This window comes from Helicoverpa armigera, chromosome 27, assembly GCF_030705265.1.
Source record: "Helicoverpa armigera isolate CAAS_96S chromosome 27, ASM3070526v1, whole genome shotgun sequence".
Classification (NCBI taxonomy): Eukaryota; Metazoa; Arthropoda; class Insecta; order Lepidoptera; family Noctuidae; genus Helicoverpa; species Helicoverpa armigera.
Genome location: NC_087146.1, coordinates 1,051,676 through 1,066,903, shown reverse-complemented (window position 1 = coordinate 1,066,903; position 15,228 = coordinate 1,051,676). Strand labels below are relative to the sequence as shown.

Here is a 15,228-nt window from a genome sequence, read left to right as displayed (position 1 = left end):
GTGAAACGTTTATACGTATTGTATAAATAGTTTTAAAGTAATGTAAAAGTTAATTCTGGAAGTAGATATGTGCACTTCCCCACAATATATTAAAGTTACCATCCGTTAAATGACGTGTTAAATGACTTTGTTTCTTGGATCCGACCTTAAATTAATTTCTCAAAGTTTGAAAAAATATCCGCTCGCATCGCTAGCAGTGTTTTTCTTAATTTCTAATTTATTCTGCGCTTACTTTTTGAGTCTTCAATCTAACAAAAAGTTAAAGCACCGAAGTAGCAAAAACAACTCGCTTCAGTCATGGATCCTTTTTCCTTCTTCTTCAATTTAAGAGCCCAGCTCTTGTCGGTGCAGCTCCTTCCATTTACGCCTATCTAGCAACTCCTGAACTTTTCCGATGACGAAGAAAGTATCTATGGGTAATTTCTATAAACTTGAATCAAATAATCCTTTGTCCACCATAGGTAAATTCACTCTACGGTGGATATTTCTAAGCTTTTTACTACGCCACCACTGCCCCTGCTAGTCTCCCTAGGAAGCTACTTTTGGAATGGGCAACTAGAATCAAACTTATTTATATTTTTCACGTTCATAAGTGCTTGTAAAGGCCAGAATGATATAAAATTATTAATATTATTTTAAATTTGACTTTGAAAAGGCCGAATTTGCTAGATGCTACCTAAAGGCAAACTACGTAGAAACAAAGTCATTTACCACAAACTATATTTAAAGTTAAACTATCCTGTATAAACCACATCTTCTACATAACATTTACAGCTCATCCTTATCGTTTTCAGCCTGTAGATCGATCTCGTCGGTTTGTTGCTCGGTATCGTCGTAGTCCTTGCTGAAGTCCGGCATCTCGCTCTGAGGGGGGAGGCCGCCGAAACCGTACGGGTCGGGGCCGTGGACCTGGGAAATTAAAATAGAAAGTTTAAATATTTATGTAATAAAGAGGTCTTTTTTGTAAGTTTGTATCCTGAACTTGCGATAATACTCATTTGAAAAAAAATACACTGTTGGGAAGCTACACCATCCCAAGGTGACATAGGCTATATTTTGGGGCTATATGCTGGGTTCGGGAAGAAGTTTGAACGGGACGCGAGTGAAACCGCGGTAAAACAATTATCTCTTATGCTATATACTATACTAATATAACAAAGAGAGAATTCTGTTTGTTTATTTGTATTATAGGAACTATGTTAAAACGGTTTACAAACCAATTACATTAACATAATACGATTAGAAAAACTATTTCACTGCTGAGAAGCTATACTTTATTATTTTTTACTTTAGCCAAGTGACTTAGGCTATATTTTATTCAGGAACTTATTTTCATGACAAGGATGAAACCGAGGGAAACAGTTCAGTTTAAGTATACAATAGAATTCGCGTTGCCTGGGTAATTTGTTTGCAGAAGTCAGATAGGCAGTCGCTCCTTGCAGCATCCTGGTACTCAGCTGCATACATTTACACCGGAAACCGACCCCTATAGTCGGGAAAAGGCTAGGCAGATGATATAACAGCTTACCTTGACATACTCCCTCTCCATTTCTTGTGTCCATGTGGTGTCTTCATCGTTGGGTAACATCCATTCTTCACAGTATTTCGCGGTGTTGAAGCAGATCTGAAAATTTAATAAAAATAATATTATAGAGATGAAAGTGAGTGTATGTTTGTCACTTCTTAACACCGCGTTTAGCATAACGGGTCAAATAACCTTATCAAAATAAGAATAATATAGTTTTTTTTTTTTGTAAAAATTGCTAGTTAAATAACAGTATATTTCTAGACAAAGTAATTTGTGTTAAAGCTTGGCTGACATATTTTCGTAAGTAGTAAAGGTTTATTTATGCTTGAACGCGCTCATCTCAGGAACTACTGGTCCGATTTGAATAATTCTTTCAGTTTTACATAGCCCATGTATCGAGGGTAGCTATATCCGCGCATATTAGTAGTCCCACGTAACACATGTAAAACCGCTAGTATATAGATAGATGAACTATTGTTGAACCGTAGAAAAAAATAGACAGGAAACCGGTCATAAGGCGCGAAAATCTAAAATATAATTTATTTCAAAAGATGTATCACCTCTCTCTCAGCATCGGGCATGATATCGTCATGAGGTCTCTCCTTGTACAGCGTCGTGATCTCATCCTCATTCTCCTCGAACATGCGCTCGCACTGAAAACATTTACAATTTTACTAAATATTAATTCATATTATAAAGCAAGTAATGTATATCTAGAAAACTGCTGCTAAGATTTCCAGGTATAGAAAGTGATTTTTGAGGAAGGTTTCAGGAATAAGAAGGAAGAAGAAAGTGGGTCGCTACGTTATTATGTAAACATATGTATATATAACAACAACTTTTTGTTTAATCACATAACAACAAATACAATAAACTAGAAAAATATTTTGAACATATTTAATTAGTTTTGAATTTTTTAATTTCCTTTCATATCTACCACCATAACCATGGCTAAATAACAGCCACAGCAGTGGCCACCTACCGAAGGTTAAGCAACACTTGGCAAATCTTTGTCATGAAAAGTATAGTGTTATACCTGATTACTGGGTTGAGGCTGTCTCTCCTCTGATACTTAGCTCTGGAGTCCGACCCTAGCATGTCAGGGAAACAGCTAGGCAGATACTCACATAGTACTCCAAGCTCTTGTTGAGGTCATCGTCGGTGACAAACTTGGTCTTGCTGAAATCGGGGTTCATGCTTCCGTCCTTGGTGATAAGCTGCATGATGGCCAGCTTGTTGGTAGCTTTGTAGTAGACTCGCACGTAGTCATCCATCTTCTTGCCTGGAAATAACATCAAAATTGTATAATAATATTGTAAAGCTGAACAGTTTGTTTGAATGAGCTAATCTCAGAAGCTAGTGAATCGATTTGAAAAAAGCTTTCTCAATTAGAAAATTACATTATCTGCAAGTAACATAGGCTATGTTTTATCCAGGTAGGGGAAGTTTCCCTAGAAACTGAGTGAAACATTAGGAAACAGCTAGTCTACACTAATATAAATAGGAAACATTTTTTTGTACCCTATGGCTCTGAAAATGTGGAACCAATTCGAAAAATGATTTTGTTAGGAAGAAGTTCCTGGGTTGTGCATATGTTTGCCACTCTTGACACAAAAACTACTGGATGGATTTTGAGTAATCTTTACAATAATTTAGCTTATACATCCTGCTATGTAGTAGTAGTACAAAGGTTAGTTTTTCAACAAACTTTACTCACAAATGCCATCAATCACTTCAGAGATGTACACAGCTGACCTGTGAGCAGGCACCTTTTCTTGCATAGTGTTGCCACTTGCGTCCATTCTGAAGTTGCCAACCTGTAATATTTTATATAAAGCACAATAAATATATGGATGTATGTATACATAGGATAATGATGCATATCTGTAACATAATAAATTTTTGCAGCAAATAAATTGGTGGATTCCAGAGTGTTATTTGAACATCTATTGTAGTTTTTATATGTAGTCAGAAGCTGAAAGTATCACAGAGAGGTATCGGATTGCTCATGTAACTGGGTTAAAGAGGTCAGACAGGCAGTTGTTCCATGTAGCACACTGGTACTTGGCTGCATCAGGTTACATTGGAAGCCAACCCCAACATAGTTGGGAAATCTGATGATTTTATAATTCTGATATCCATATTTTTACAATATTCCTATGAAAAAGTACCCATACATAAATATGTCATATTTATAGCAACACATATGTACAATTATGATATTTTCACCACTGATAAGTCATTCATAAAAAAACCCACAACTTTGATAATTAGTACAATCAATATTTTTACAGCTTAAACAAAGATAAGCTGTTATTAATCTTATATTACCAATTTCTTATGACACAATACTAACCACAGCAATTTAAGCTCTCGGTTAGACTGAAAATCAACTAAACGCTAGGCAGATGATTTTGATAGACCATTGCAATGAGTATACACTCCCGGCTGTCATGTAAACATTTTTAGCAGTTCTTATGCATAGTCAGAAGGTCTTTTGGTAACTGGGTGGAAGAGGTCAGATAGACAATCGCTCCATGTGGCACACTGGTGCTCAGCTGCATCCAGTTAAACTGGAAGCCGACCCCAACATAGTTGGTAAATGGGTAGGCAGATACTGTGTGCATAGTAATAGAATCTAATAAGTAAATACCATATTTGAGCACATGGTATTTAAATACATATTGCCATGTGTTATATCTATTATGCCATGCTAAATGCAATTTAGTTTGATTTTGTTTATTAAATTGAATATTAGCATTGATTAAAATTAATAGTTTAACTTTAATTGACCGCAAGAATAATGGTAGTAATAATATAGCTGATTTTTGGTCATTAATTCTTAACTTGATTGATAACAAAAGAATTTTCTAATTAAAATCTATTCTAATTAAAAAGTAATTTTCTAAGAGAAACAACAACAATTATAAGTAACTGTGACGTCTGAAGTTGTTTTACAACATCGAAGAACAAATTTTGATTGAATAATAAGTAGTAAATTGAAAAAAATCAATTGTAATAAAACTTTGACAAGAAGTTGACCGGGCTATAAAATGTTATACTTACATCGATTTTCTTCCATTTATCTACTTTTTTTATCACATCGTTAAGCTCCTCGAAGGTCGTCCGACACACTGGAATATTAAGATAATATCAATTAACCATAGAATTTTAAAATAATTAATAAACATTCGAATGAATACTCACCTAAACACTTCAAGTTTTTGGGATCAATTCTTGCAGTAACTGCTACAAATAAAATAGTGAACGCAAAGAAAAACGTCACTGGACGCATTTTTGAACCCTTATTTTAACTTACTAGCACAATTAAGTGTTTAAATTACGAGAAAAATCAGATAAATGTCGGAAAAGTGCCTCGACGTGTGAAGAAGTTTATCTTTTTCCTGTCATACACGATCTCTTTTCTGATTGGTCGAATTATGGCAATATTTTTTTAAACAGAATCCAAAATTTTCATTGGTTGATCACTGACAGCAATAAGCCAATTTTTTAAGATGGTCAAAAATTTCATACATCTCTGTTTATGTTTGAGGCTTCTTAACTTTGTAGGATTATAATAATTATGGTTTTGATAAAACGTTCTTTAAAAATATTTCTTGATATTATGCGTCGTTGTGATGAAGGCGGGTCTACATAACATTTATAAAAGGTTCAAATTTACGCTACAGTTAAAACCCAGAAAACTTGAGTCAGTATTACACAAATCATACAAAAAGACTCATTACAAATCATTGAAAAAGTATGGCACCTGTAAACACCATTAACATTTTTTTCGACCGACAACACAATGCCAATAAATCATTATGGGTTTGCCTTTGTGTGCGTATGAAACAGGAAAAACATCAATGTCAATGCAATCACTTATCACATTATTATCACATGAGTTGACCCTAATATTAACTGTAACGAATCTAAAAAATAAGATATAATTTACAAAAGGGTTTTTGTTGCTAATCTTGTCAGGTTGTTCAGTTGAAAATTATTAAAATTTTGCCCTTTCTGACTCCCCGATCGGCCGTTCTCCGGTTTTCCGCCCGCCGCCCCCCACCTATCAACCGACCCAACCAAACCAAACTTACCAACAGTTCGCATTCGGTCTCTATGCGCGCGGGACGTTTGCTCAACGGAATGTATAATTTTTTTATGCACATTAAATTGTTTAAAAACCTCAAAATACCTTGAATATTACTATTGCATCGTCTCGGAGTGACGTTCCAGTGAATATTGTAAAGAAATACGCACGTTTCGTGTAAAAATTCAGGTAAGTGACTGGTTGACAGATTGCGTCTTTTCCTATTCAGAGCTTATTATCTGGTCTTTTTAGTTTATTTAATTGCTTTCGTTTGTGAAATACGTGTAGATGTGAAATAGGGATAGGATGGCTAATGCCATATTGCCTGTTAGGACTTGTCGGGCGCACCTGTGCTATTACCATACGCTACTCGCTCAGTGCAATGTAGTATTGCATATTTTATGTAACCTTTCCAAAAATCATGTTATCAATGAAGCGCGTCATGTGCAGTTAGAAAATCCCAATTTCATAATGAGAGAGCGCGCGATCGACGCAACCTGACGACTTGGCAACGCGCTGCCACCCGATAAAAACTTGTTAAAAAGTTAATTTATCAAACAAAAAATGTGTTATTATCCGTGGACCGGCGTTTCCCTTTGTTTTCCGTGTGAAATCGTCCCTTTGTCCTTCGGTAGGGCGCGCTGGGCGCGTCGCGGCACAGGAATTTCGACTCTAGAAAAGTGCCATAATACAATGATGGTATACATCGGTAGGTCGCGCAGCGCGGCGGCCGCTCGCGTCGTTTTCACAACGCTGTGCGAGTGCGTAGCGACGTGGACGACGTCAGTGTGCTCGTGCGGTAGTTTGTTTATAGTGAGTGCCGCGCGAATACCGCGGCTATCATTGCACCCGTAAGGCTCACTATCGTATGTAGGTCGCCGTCCTCGTCGGTGTTTGTCTATCGATCTCTGCGGTGGCCAATGGCACATGTCGGCGCGGTCCTGCGCGACCGCGCCTCGCTCCGCTCTTTGGTGAAAGCCGGCCGCGCTCGGACGATATATTACAATTCATGTACATCTATACGATGTCTATAAGTACTATCTTATCATTGGAAACGCTGTTATAACACTCCCCCCTCCTCCCCGCCCCGCGCCCCGCCGCCCCTCCCCGCCCGCGCCTGCTTGATCTGAAGGCCTACTAGATCATGAGTTTTCAAATAAGAACCCGCGAAGTTGATGTATAAATTGAAATCGTGAATGTTTTGTCGAGCGCTGTTTGGCGACCTCCGGCGTCACGGCGCGCGGGGGGAGGGTGCCAGAAATAGAAGTGCGGATTGGAAACGTGCGACGTGGCAACGTCGCGCGCTCGTCCGCGCTCAGTGTCGGTTCAAAATGGCGTCTGTGCGTGATCGATACCGCGGAATTTGCGTTGAAAATGACCGTATTTGTGATGTATCTGATTGTGAGTCGGCCGGTGGGCTACCCTGGCAGCATGGGGCGAAGGCCCCGCATCCGGCACTGGCTCACGAACCTATCAAAGTACGTATCTCAACCATATTGCGCCGACACTTTGCCCCATACATGAATACCTAGGTATGATCGGGTACGCTTGCAATCTCGATGATCTAGACATGTACAGCATATCCGATATTCGCTATTGGGATATATCTCAAAGTTTCAGCGTGCCGTGTGCTCGCCTGCACAGTTAACGTATGCATTTTACATCGTTAGACAACTTCCTAAAGTTACGTAACACTAGTGTTTTTTATATGCGGGAAAGTGTGGTACTGGCTTTCTTTGAATGTGTTTTATCTATGATCTGTTGAGAGGTAACAAAAAGAGAATAAATCGAGTATCATCATTTGCGACTTGCATCTGATAAATGGAAACAAAATGGCGGCTGGCTTGTAAAATTAAGACGCAGTACCGCGCTGAATGTTGGCAACGTCGCACTCCACAGGCCGTAATTGTGTGTCGACTCACTTGTTCGATAAGAAGTTTCAAGGCTATACGTTTGTATCCTCCGCGTAACAATGGGATAAATTTAATACAAACGATAAACGAGTTTAATACTTAATGCCAGCGTATTGGTGTCGTAATTAAATTTTAGTAATAACTCGAGTTTGTGTGCACACACACATGGACGAGTTAATTGAGGTTAATACTGGGCTGGTAGTGTGTACCTGTTTACCGCACACATGCAAAGGCCAACAAACAAACTGGGTTGTTATTGAGTGGACGAGAGCCTTAGATAGAATAATGGTGTGCTCATAATCTGTACATCTCTACGAGCTTCCACTGAATATAAATGCTGCATATTCATGAAGGATTTTATATAAATTGAGAAGCATAGATTTCTATTTGCTTTGCGTGGCCTTTCGTCATCAAATTGGTTCATTGTTACTTACTATATTGAACAAAACTTCTCCAATCCTTGAACTATGTATAGAATTCTGAACTTATAAATGAACGGGCAAAAATAGTTCCGCACGGATGAGGTTGTTATTGATCCCTCTTCCCCTTTTATATTGGGGAAGGTCTTGCAAAGGGCATGATATGACATTTCAAAGGTTGTATGGGCCAATCATCGATAAGAAAAAAGTCTTATTGTAGCTACTTGCTTCTTTATAGCCCTTTAATGCATCTATAAAAAGAAAAACACAATGTTTATTAACTTAAACATACTCTTTTTTGTTTCCTACTTGACCTTTTTGAGTTTCATTGTGTATTCATTCCCCTTTGGCTGCTGTTGAAGGTGATCATGACGTGTAAAGCCCTGTTTAACGCGATTCCCATTAAAAATCACCTCTTTTTCCTCTGTCTGATCTTGATGTAGGTCTTTGACTTCTAACTGGATGTTGATCTACATTAAAATGTTGTTGTTTTTAATGCAAAACAGTTAGGTTTCTAAAAAAACAATTGGAATAAGTATAGCAAACTTTCTTTTTTTGGAGTAAAATCTCCTTTGTAGGATGAGCCCTGCTAAGGTTTAAGAATGGACAATAGTAAAAATTTGGACCTTTAAGAAGTTTTAACAAAGGAGATCATGGTGATTTAGCTGCTTTTTTATAAATAGAATATAGAAAAGTAGGCTTCTTAATTATTAATTGTAGTGAGGAATTAAGATTACAGTACATACTTTGAATAATATGGTATACAAAAACTAGAATTGCGTTCCTTCCTGGAAAGAGGGGAAAACTGAAAAGATAAAAACTGTTTGTCCAAAATCATGATAAGATACATACTTCCGGACTGACACATGGAACTAGTTATAGGGTCTGAAAAGCTCATAAAAATATTTCTGAAGAGGATATTTGAATAGTGCCCCACAAAATGGCATGATTATAGGAAAGATTAACTATAAATGATTAAGATTATGATGACTATAGTATAAGTACATCAAAGAAATGATTGGATAGTTGAAAGGATGTCTGAAAGAAAGAAAACATGCTGCTTTGGCCCAAATAAAAATTCGGATAACAGTAGGCGGATGATTATGAGAAGTACATCAAAAGAAGTAGTACATATAATTAGCCTTCATATCTGTCAAGATTGATACAGGACTTTAATTTTTCATTATAACAAAATCTTACCTTTAAAAGGATTAAGCATATTTGCTACTGCTACTTTGAAGACTGTTTATAACCAGTTTGAAAGCATTTACTTATTGTAGGTAACAGAACTGGTAGCCATAATCATAACGGTTTATGTTAGATTTCCAATTAGTTCATATTCCTAGCGTTTATTTACATTTTCAAGTAATTTCATTAGCTGGCATGGCATGGATGTTTATGGATATAGAGGAAGGAGACGACCAAAGAAACGATGGATGGATTGTGTGAAAATCGACATGGTTAGAAAGAATGTTACTAGTGAGATGACGGCATACAGAAGAGCATATTTCAGCGACCCCAAATAAAAAAATGGGATAATGAAGTAATTTCATCGGTCACAACTTTTAAAATTTTCTCCAAGCTTTCTAACAGTATTCTACCTCGTGTTATTTTAGTCTGTTTATGTCCAAAACACCTGTAATTTTCTTGGCAATGGTCTGCCTGACCTTTCTCTCTGTTTGAAATATGGCTTTTGTCGTTTAATTACAACAGCAAGCCATGACTTGGCAAAATGAGTAGCTACACCGTCATGGTGATTTTGGGAACTTTACAAAACATGTGGAAAGAGAACCTTACTGAATGGAAGTAAATCCTTGTTTGTTTGACCAAATCTAGTACTTTTTTTGATACGAGTAGGTTTTAGGTCTTTCGAATTTGATGGATTTATTAATTAAGGGTATTTAACTGTCGCTGTTAGCTGGAATTTGTTATTGGTTTACTTTAGAACCTACTTCGTCTATCATTGTTTTTCTATGTAGATGTTGTATTTTCAACTGACATAGCTTGTTGGGTTTTTATCCCATATGTAATTCCATCATTATTTCCTCATTGTAATGTGTAAAGATCTTATGAACATTATAGTTTTCACTCTTAGGACTTTTTTCAGTATTCGCACATGTTCTACAAATTAGCTTATTCTAAATTTCTTATTCATTTTGTGATTTTGCCTTCAGACCAACGATAGTTACGTTAATATTTTGGGGCTTTAGGTGTACTAGGTAGAAGTCATTTCACATTTATTATTTTGTAGTATTTAGACATTTGCTTTTTTTTTACAGTAGCTTTGAGATATAAAGTTGTAGTTAGATGCGCCTCTTTTGTCTTAATTAAGCCTCGTTGTTTTAAAAACTTATTTAAGCTTTTAACTGTGTTGTCTCTTACTGTAAGAAAAAATAGTGGGACATTCAGTTAAATGGCCAGATTAAGTTTTTTAACAAATGGCTTTCTTAGGATTGAAGGGGATAAGTAGATCCCTTTTTTTGCTGAATAATAAACATTCTAAAGACATTGTTTTAGGTTTGCAGAACCATAGGACACCCAGCTAAAATTACTTTATATTTCGAAATAAAAACACAACATATTTTGAATTTGTTTCTTTTATGATTGACCTACTTTACCCCAAAACACCAGAAAATTTCGCCAATATACCTAAAGCTTTGTGGTTTATTGAGAAAACTCATTGCTGTTACTGTCATTACTTGATAATATAATCTGTTGATTTGCATAATCATTAGTCAATAATTACACTATTCGGTGCACTATCTCACAGTATCAATCTTTCCTCATTCTTCACTTGTTTAGTGTTAGCACCGAGATACGGACGTCTTTTCATTACAAATGAATGTAATTCACTCGCTTTGCCTCCATTTTACTGATTCACTGCAGCGATTTTATGATTCCCTTTCTGTTGTCAAGGCGGTACATACAAATTGAAGCATTCATATAAGTAGCTACGTCGATAGGATTGCAAAAATCCATACTTCAAGCTAAGCCTATAAAAATGATCACAAACTAAGGCACGGATAATCTCTAATCCCCTCTGCATTTCCTTTTACTATTTTTGTTGAATCAGTGCACTGTTTTTGGCGGGAAATAGACACTGAGTGGCCCGGCTGTGCTCTCGATAGCGACTGTTGTATAATTTTAGAGAAAGGAGATTTTGTTTTGGTCCACCAGTGCCGCGACGGTGGTTCGTGGCATTTTCATATCGTTGCAAGTCCGTTTCGCTCGCTATTTGTATAGCGGCGTTGCCGTTCCGTCTGGTGGCTCGGGCTCGATTCTCGGTCGGGCCGCCGCGGCTGGAGGCGCTGCGAGCAGTCAGTCGGCCGCGCAGCACGGTGCGCGACGTTCGTCCGAGCCAGGGCTCCGCTCGCGTCCCCCAGTGTCCTGCGCCAGTGTCGCGGGTGCGAGAGAGACAGCACTAGGAGTGAGCGAGACAGCGCTATGGCAGTGTCGCAACCTCGCCCACCTGACCGTGTTGACGCCGCGCTCGAAAAAGTTGCGCCGTTGCGCTATTTGGAGGCGCACGAATGTGCTCGCTCGGAGCAAGCCGTGACGCGCTATTATCTTTATTCATTGTCTCGAAACTGTTTTTTGAGTTATAAAAAGGGGTTTCTATGTGCAATCGAAGATATCGACGTGTCAGCATTTAATATTCAACGGTATGTACTCATTTTGTTGGTTTTTGATGATCGACGCGCTCGAGGCCAATCGTTATCTCAATTGCAACAGATAGATAGGAGCTGAAATCTTGTCATCCAGTTAACTGGGTTGACTTCTGTTCTCCTTCGTGTAACATTGATTCGCATTGACGTTCGGTGAGTCGCGCTGTGTAATTGTTGGTATTTAGTCGCCATTTTCTACGTCGGTGACGAATACCACCGCGCCGTCCTCGTTTCCCCCGGCCCGATGCAAACCGGACTTTACCGCTCTATTCCGAAAGATGATTATCCTTAACCGCCTTTAACTTTTCTTCAAGCGAGATCCGCTCGCTATGATTCATTGTAGAAATAATAATACCTAACGATTTCGTGAGTGATTATACCGTGAAAGACATACCTACCTAAGTCCGATTCTTATTTATCCAAATAATAGATTTGAGACAGAACACTGCCGTGTAAAAAAGGCGGGACGTATTGAAATGTAATTCTCGGTGTCGACCATGTACTTTGTTTTGTTGCCTGCGCTACAGACTTGAAAGTTTGAGCGAGTAGGTATTTTGCGCCGGCCCGGTCGCTGTTGTGCAGCTAGCTAGGGTGTTATCGATTTGTGTACGTTTTCCGCTATAAATAAGTACGAGTTTGTGTCATCGTCGTTGCTGCCGGACCGGTTTGTGAACGAAACCTGTGTGGGTGCTGTGACCGGAGATTCGAAATTCCAAAATCGAATGCGCCTCGCCTCCTAGCTTTCGAGCACCTTTATGTTCGTGTTTTAGTTGCGTAATATGTTTATAAAAGCTATACATTCACCGTAGTACGTTGTCTTAGTCACGTTACATATTTCGGGCATTCGCTTACTCCAATACAGTTATTCGATAATTTAATTTTATTATGGAAATATGTTGAGTCTTTTTATTACATCGACCCTGAACGGCATGCTAAAAATGCTCAAGTTGTGATTGTGAGAAAGTGGAACGTTGTAGGAATAATTTAAATTCAGGACGTGACGTCATCAAATTTTACAAAACTGATTTTGGGCGTGTGTGTGTGTGAGTGAGTGCGGCAGTAAAATTTAAATAATCGCCTGTAGGTGTAATGCGTAAATAAATAGTCACCTGCTGTTTAGAAAATCTTGTGAGTTGGTTACATAATACTTTCATAGTGGACAATTAAGTTACATCTACGTTAAATTAAAACAAAACAAGACCGCATGTGAAAATGGCGGGCGCACGGTAAATCACTTGTTATTTATTCAGCTAACTCATGGATCGATGAACTAGATACGTCAAAACGTACTGTAAAAGTCGATTACTGTCTATTTGTGAGTATCGTTATAGCTAATTCACTAAATTACCAGTATATTTTCGTGAAAAGGTTTCGGTTTCGTTTATCACATGCTCAAAGTATCGACCACGTTTTCTAATTTCATAAGTGTTTCATACTTCAATATTTTGAAATAATATCGTAAATTACCACGAGGATACCACATTTTCGACTATGGTATTAGTTAGGTATCCAAATTAGGTTTTTACGAATCAATAAGTCAATTTAGGTTAAAAATGGAGTAGGCACGGAAGTTTATCACAATGTCATTAGTTTATCGTCGTTTTTAGGTTACTCGTGCCTAATTTTATACTTGACAACCTTGGTAAATGACAGAAAAGTTATTTGCTTTTATATGTAAAGAAAATACCCTTGACCAGAAGCACTTTTTGCTATTTTACACCTGCTGCCACTAATTTTGTCAGGCTATAAGAGCATTATTGCCGTATGTATTGGGGGACTCCTGTAGTCTGTTTTATCTTATATTTTATGGCCGCGCCCACGTTGCCAGCTCAAATGGGTACTCAGGTACTTACCAAGCTAAATTACCTAGCCCAAGAATAAAAGAATAAATTGACTCACCAATAGTTTCAGAGTAGGACTCTGTAGGATAAATAGGTGGGGCTGTGGGTGCGAAAAAGTCAAGTTTAAATTATAATTAATTTGCACTAACACATAATTTGTGTCAAAATATTAAGCTAGGTACTCTGTGCTGGCATGAAAAATTGACCTTTAAAACAATCCTAATTTACTTGATGATTTTAAGCATAAGTTTTAGTCAATCTCTGCATAGGTTAACCATCCCCCCCATCCCGTTGCTTACCTCAGTAGGTTTGACAACTGCGTACAAGGGGGTATATCAAGCTTAGCATTGGAAGCATTGCACGGCACACCCTGACGTGCAGTGTGCCGAAAATGTTCATACAATCATATTAGAAAAGTAAAATAAAATGCTATTAAATTAGGGATAATGGCTGGATCCCAAAAACATGACAAAACATAAATAGTGCATACCAACACTTGAAGGGAATGTCTAACTCACAGACAAATAGTATTAAGTCAAAAAATTAAAAGCAAAACTTCCTGATTTAGAGTAGCTTTCCCTATCTCCACCTCTGTATTTGATAATTCACAGAGTTCATCTGTAGAGTGAAAGCGTAACAAATAAAGTCTCACTAACCAAACCCTAAACATTTATCTAAGTGATTTTTTAACACCACTATATTTAAAACAATAGTACCAATTTTTATAGAAGTCACATAGAAACTGATACTAACATTAAATTTATCTGTAATTCCAGGTGATCGTGTGATGGGAAATCGCTGATCATCAAGATGATGAAACGCACAGGTGTACCGCGGCTCGGGCCTGATGAGCCCTCGCCTATGCCTTCGCAGAGTCAAGCTCAGGTAAGATCTTGTTTATGACTAGCTTTTTCAACCACTTACAGAGGGAAATACGTCCTGTACCTGGATATAATATAGCCTATTTATTAAAAAACTGGTACTCTGCTTCAACCAGTGTGACTGGAACCTGACCCCAACATAGTCGGAAAAAGACTAGGCAGATGATGATATTTAATCCTATTTAAAGATATGCCTTCTAATACTATTACTTAATTAGATCCAAAAAGGTATCTAACTTCTGCAAAATTCATATACAGGCTGTACTAAAAAATTACCACATAAAAACTAACTAAAATGCAGTGGTCTTGCAATGTTATTCAATTGTACAGTTATATAATTAATTATAATCGCTATATTTTACCTAGACAAGCTGGCTATTTGTATCAAATTAAAAAGTAAAAAAAGCAGGTGACATTCTCTAGAAGAGATACAATAGGAAAACAAAATGGCGGATGCTCAGTACAGACCTCTTTTTACAACAGACTTCATTACAATACTGGTTACTTATTTGTAGACTTGCTTCATATTGGACAAGGGATTATACAGCTTAATATTTTTGCTATTAAATGGTACAATAATATCTAGTCTATACTAATATTATAAAGCTGAAGAGTTTGTTTGTTTGAACGCGCTAATCTCAGGAACTACTAGTCCGATTTGAAAGTTTATTTCAGTGTTAGATAGAACATTTATCGAGGCAGGCTATAGGCTACTTTTTATCCCGGTACGGGAAGTAGTTCCCACGGGATGCGGGATGAAACCGCTGGCAGAAGCTAGTCACAAATAAATAATAAATATACATGTAAGTATGTAATACCTCTTGGAAGCTATTTCACAGATTAAATACAACTTGAAAAACCTGTGTTTACAGCAAATTTTCTAAAAAA

At 37.5% G+C, this 15,228-nt stretch overlaps 2 protein-coding genes across 11 annotated transcripts in view; one reads left to right on the top strand and one right to left on the bottom strand.

Annotated features, from left to right (window-relative positions):
* Window positions 1-762: 762 nt before the first annotated feature.
* Sel (seele) lies at window positions 763-4,939 on the bottom strand. The gene is made up of 7 exons (XM_064042189.1): window positions 4,736-4,939; window positions 4,595-4,662; window positions 3,246-3,345; window positions 2,656-2,810; window positions 2,089-2,181; window positions 1,529-1,624; window positions 763-909 (listed from the first exon to the last, which is right to left on the bottom strand). The coding sequence occupies exons 1-7, from the start codon at window positions 4,821-4,823 to the stop codon at window positions 769-771; spliced, it is 741 nt and encodes a 246-aa protein (XP_063898259.1). The 5' UTR covers window positions 4,824-4,939; the 3' UTR covers window positions 763-768.
* Window positions 4,940-5,597: 658 nt separating this feature from the next.
* The window catches only part of LOC110382249 (paired amphipathic helix protein Sin3b), a 41,188-nt gene continuing 31,557 nt past the window's right edge, over window positions 5,598-15,228 (top strand). For 3 of the 10 annotated variants that reach the window (XM_064042188.1, XM_064042187.1, XM_064042180.1), the window contains exons 1-2: window positions 5,598-5,810; window positions 14,236-14,344. In XM_064042188.1, the coding sequence (XP_063898258.1) occupies window positions 14,270-14,344 (75 nt within the window). In that variant the 5' untranslated portion in view covers window positions 5,598-5,810; window positions 14,236-14,269. Of the gene's footprint in view, window positions 5,811-6,757; window positions 7,100-10,757; window positions 11,616-14,235; window positions 14,345-15,228 lie in introns of those variants that run through there. The other 7 variants (XM_064042181.1, XM_064042183.1, XM_064042179.1 and 4 more) reach the window with 7 other exon arrangements.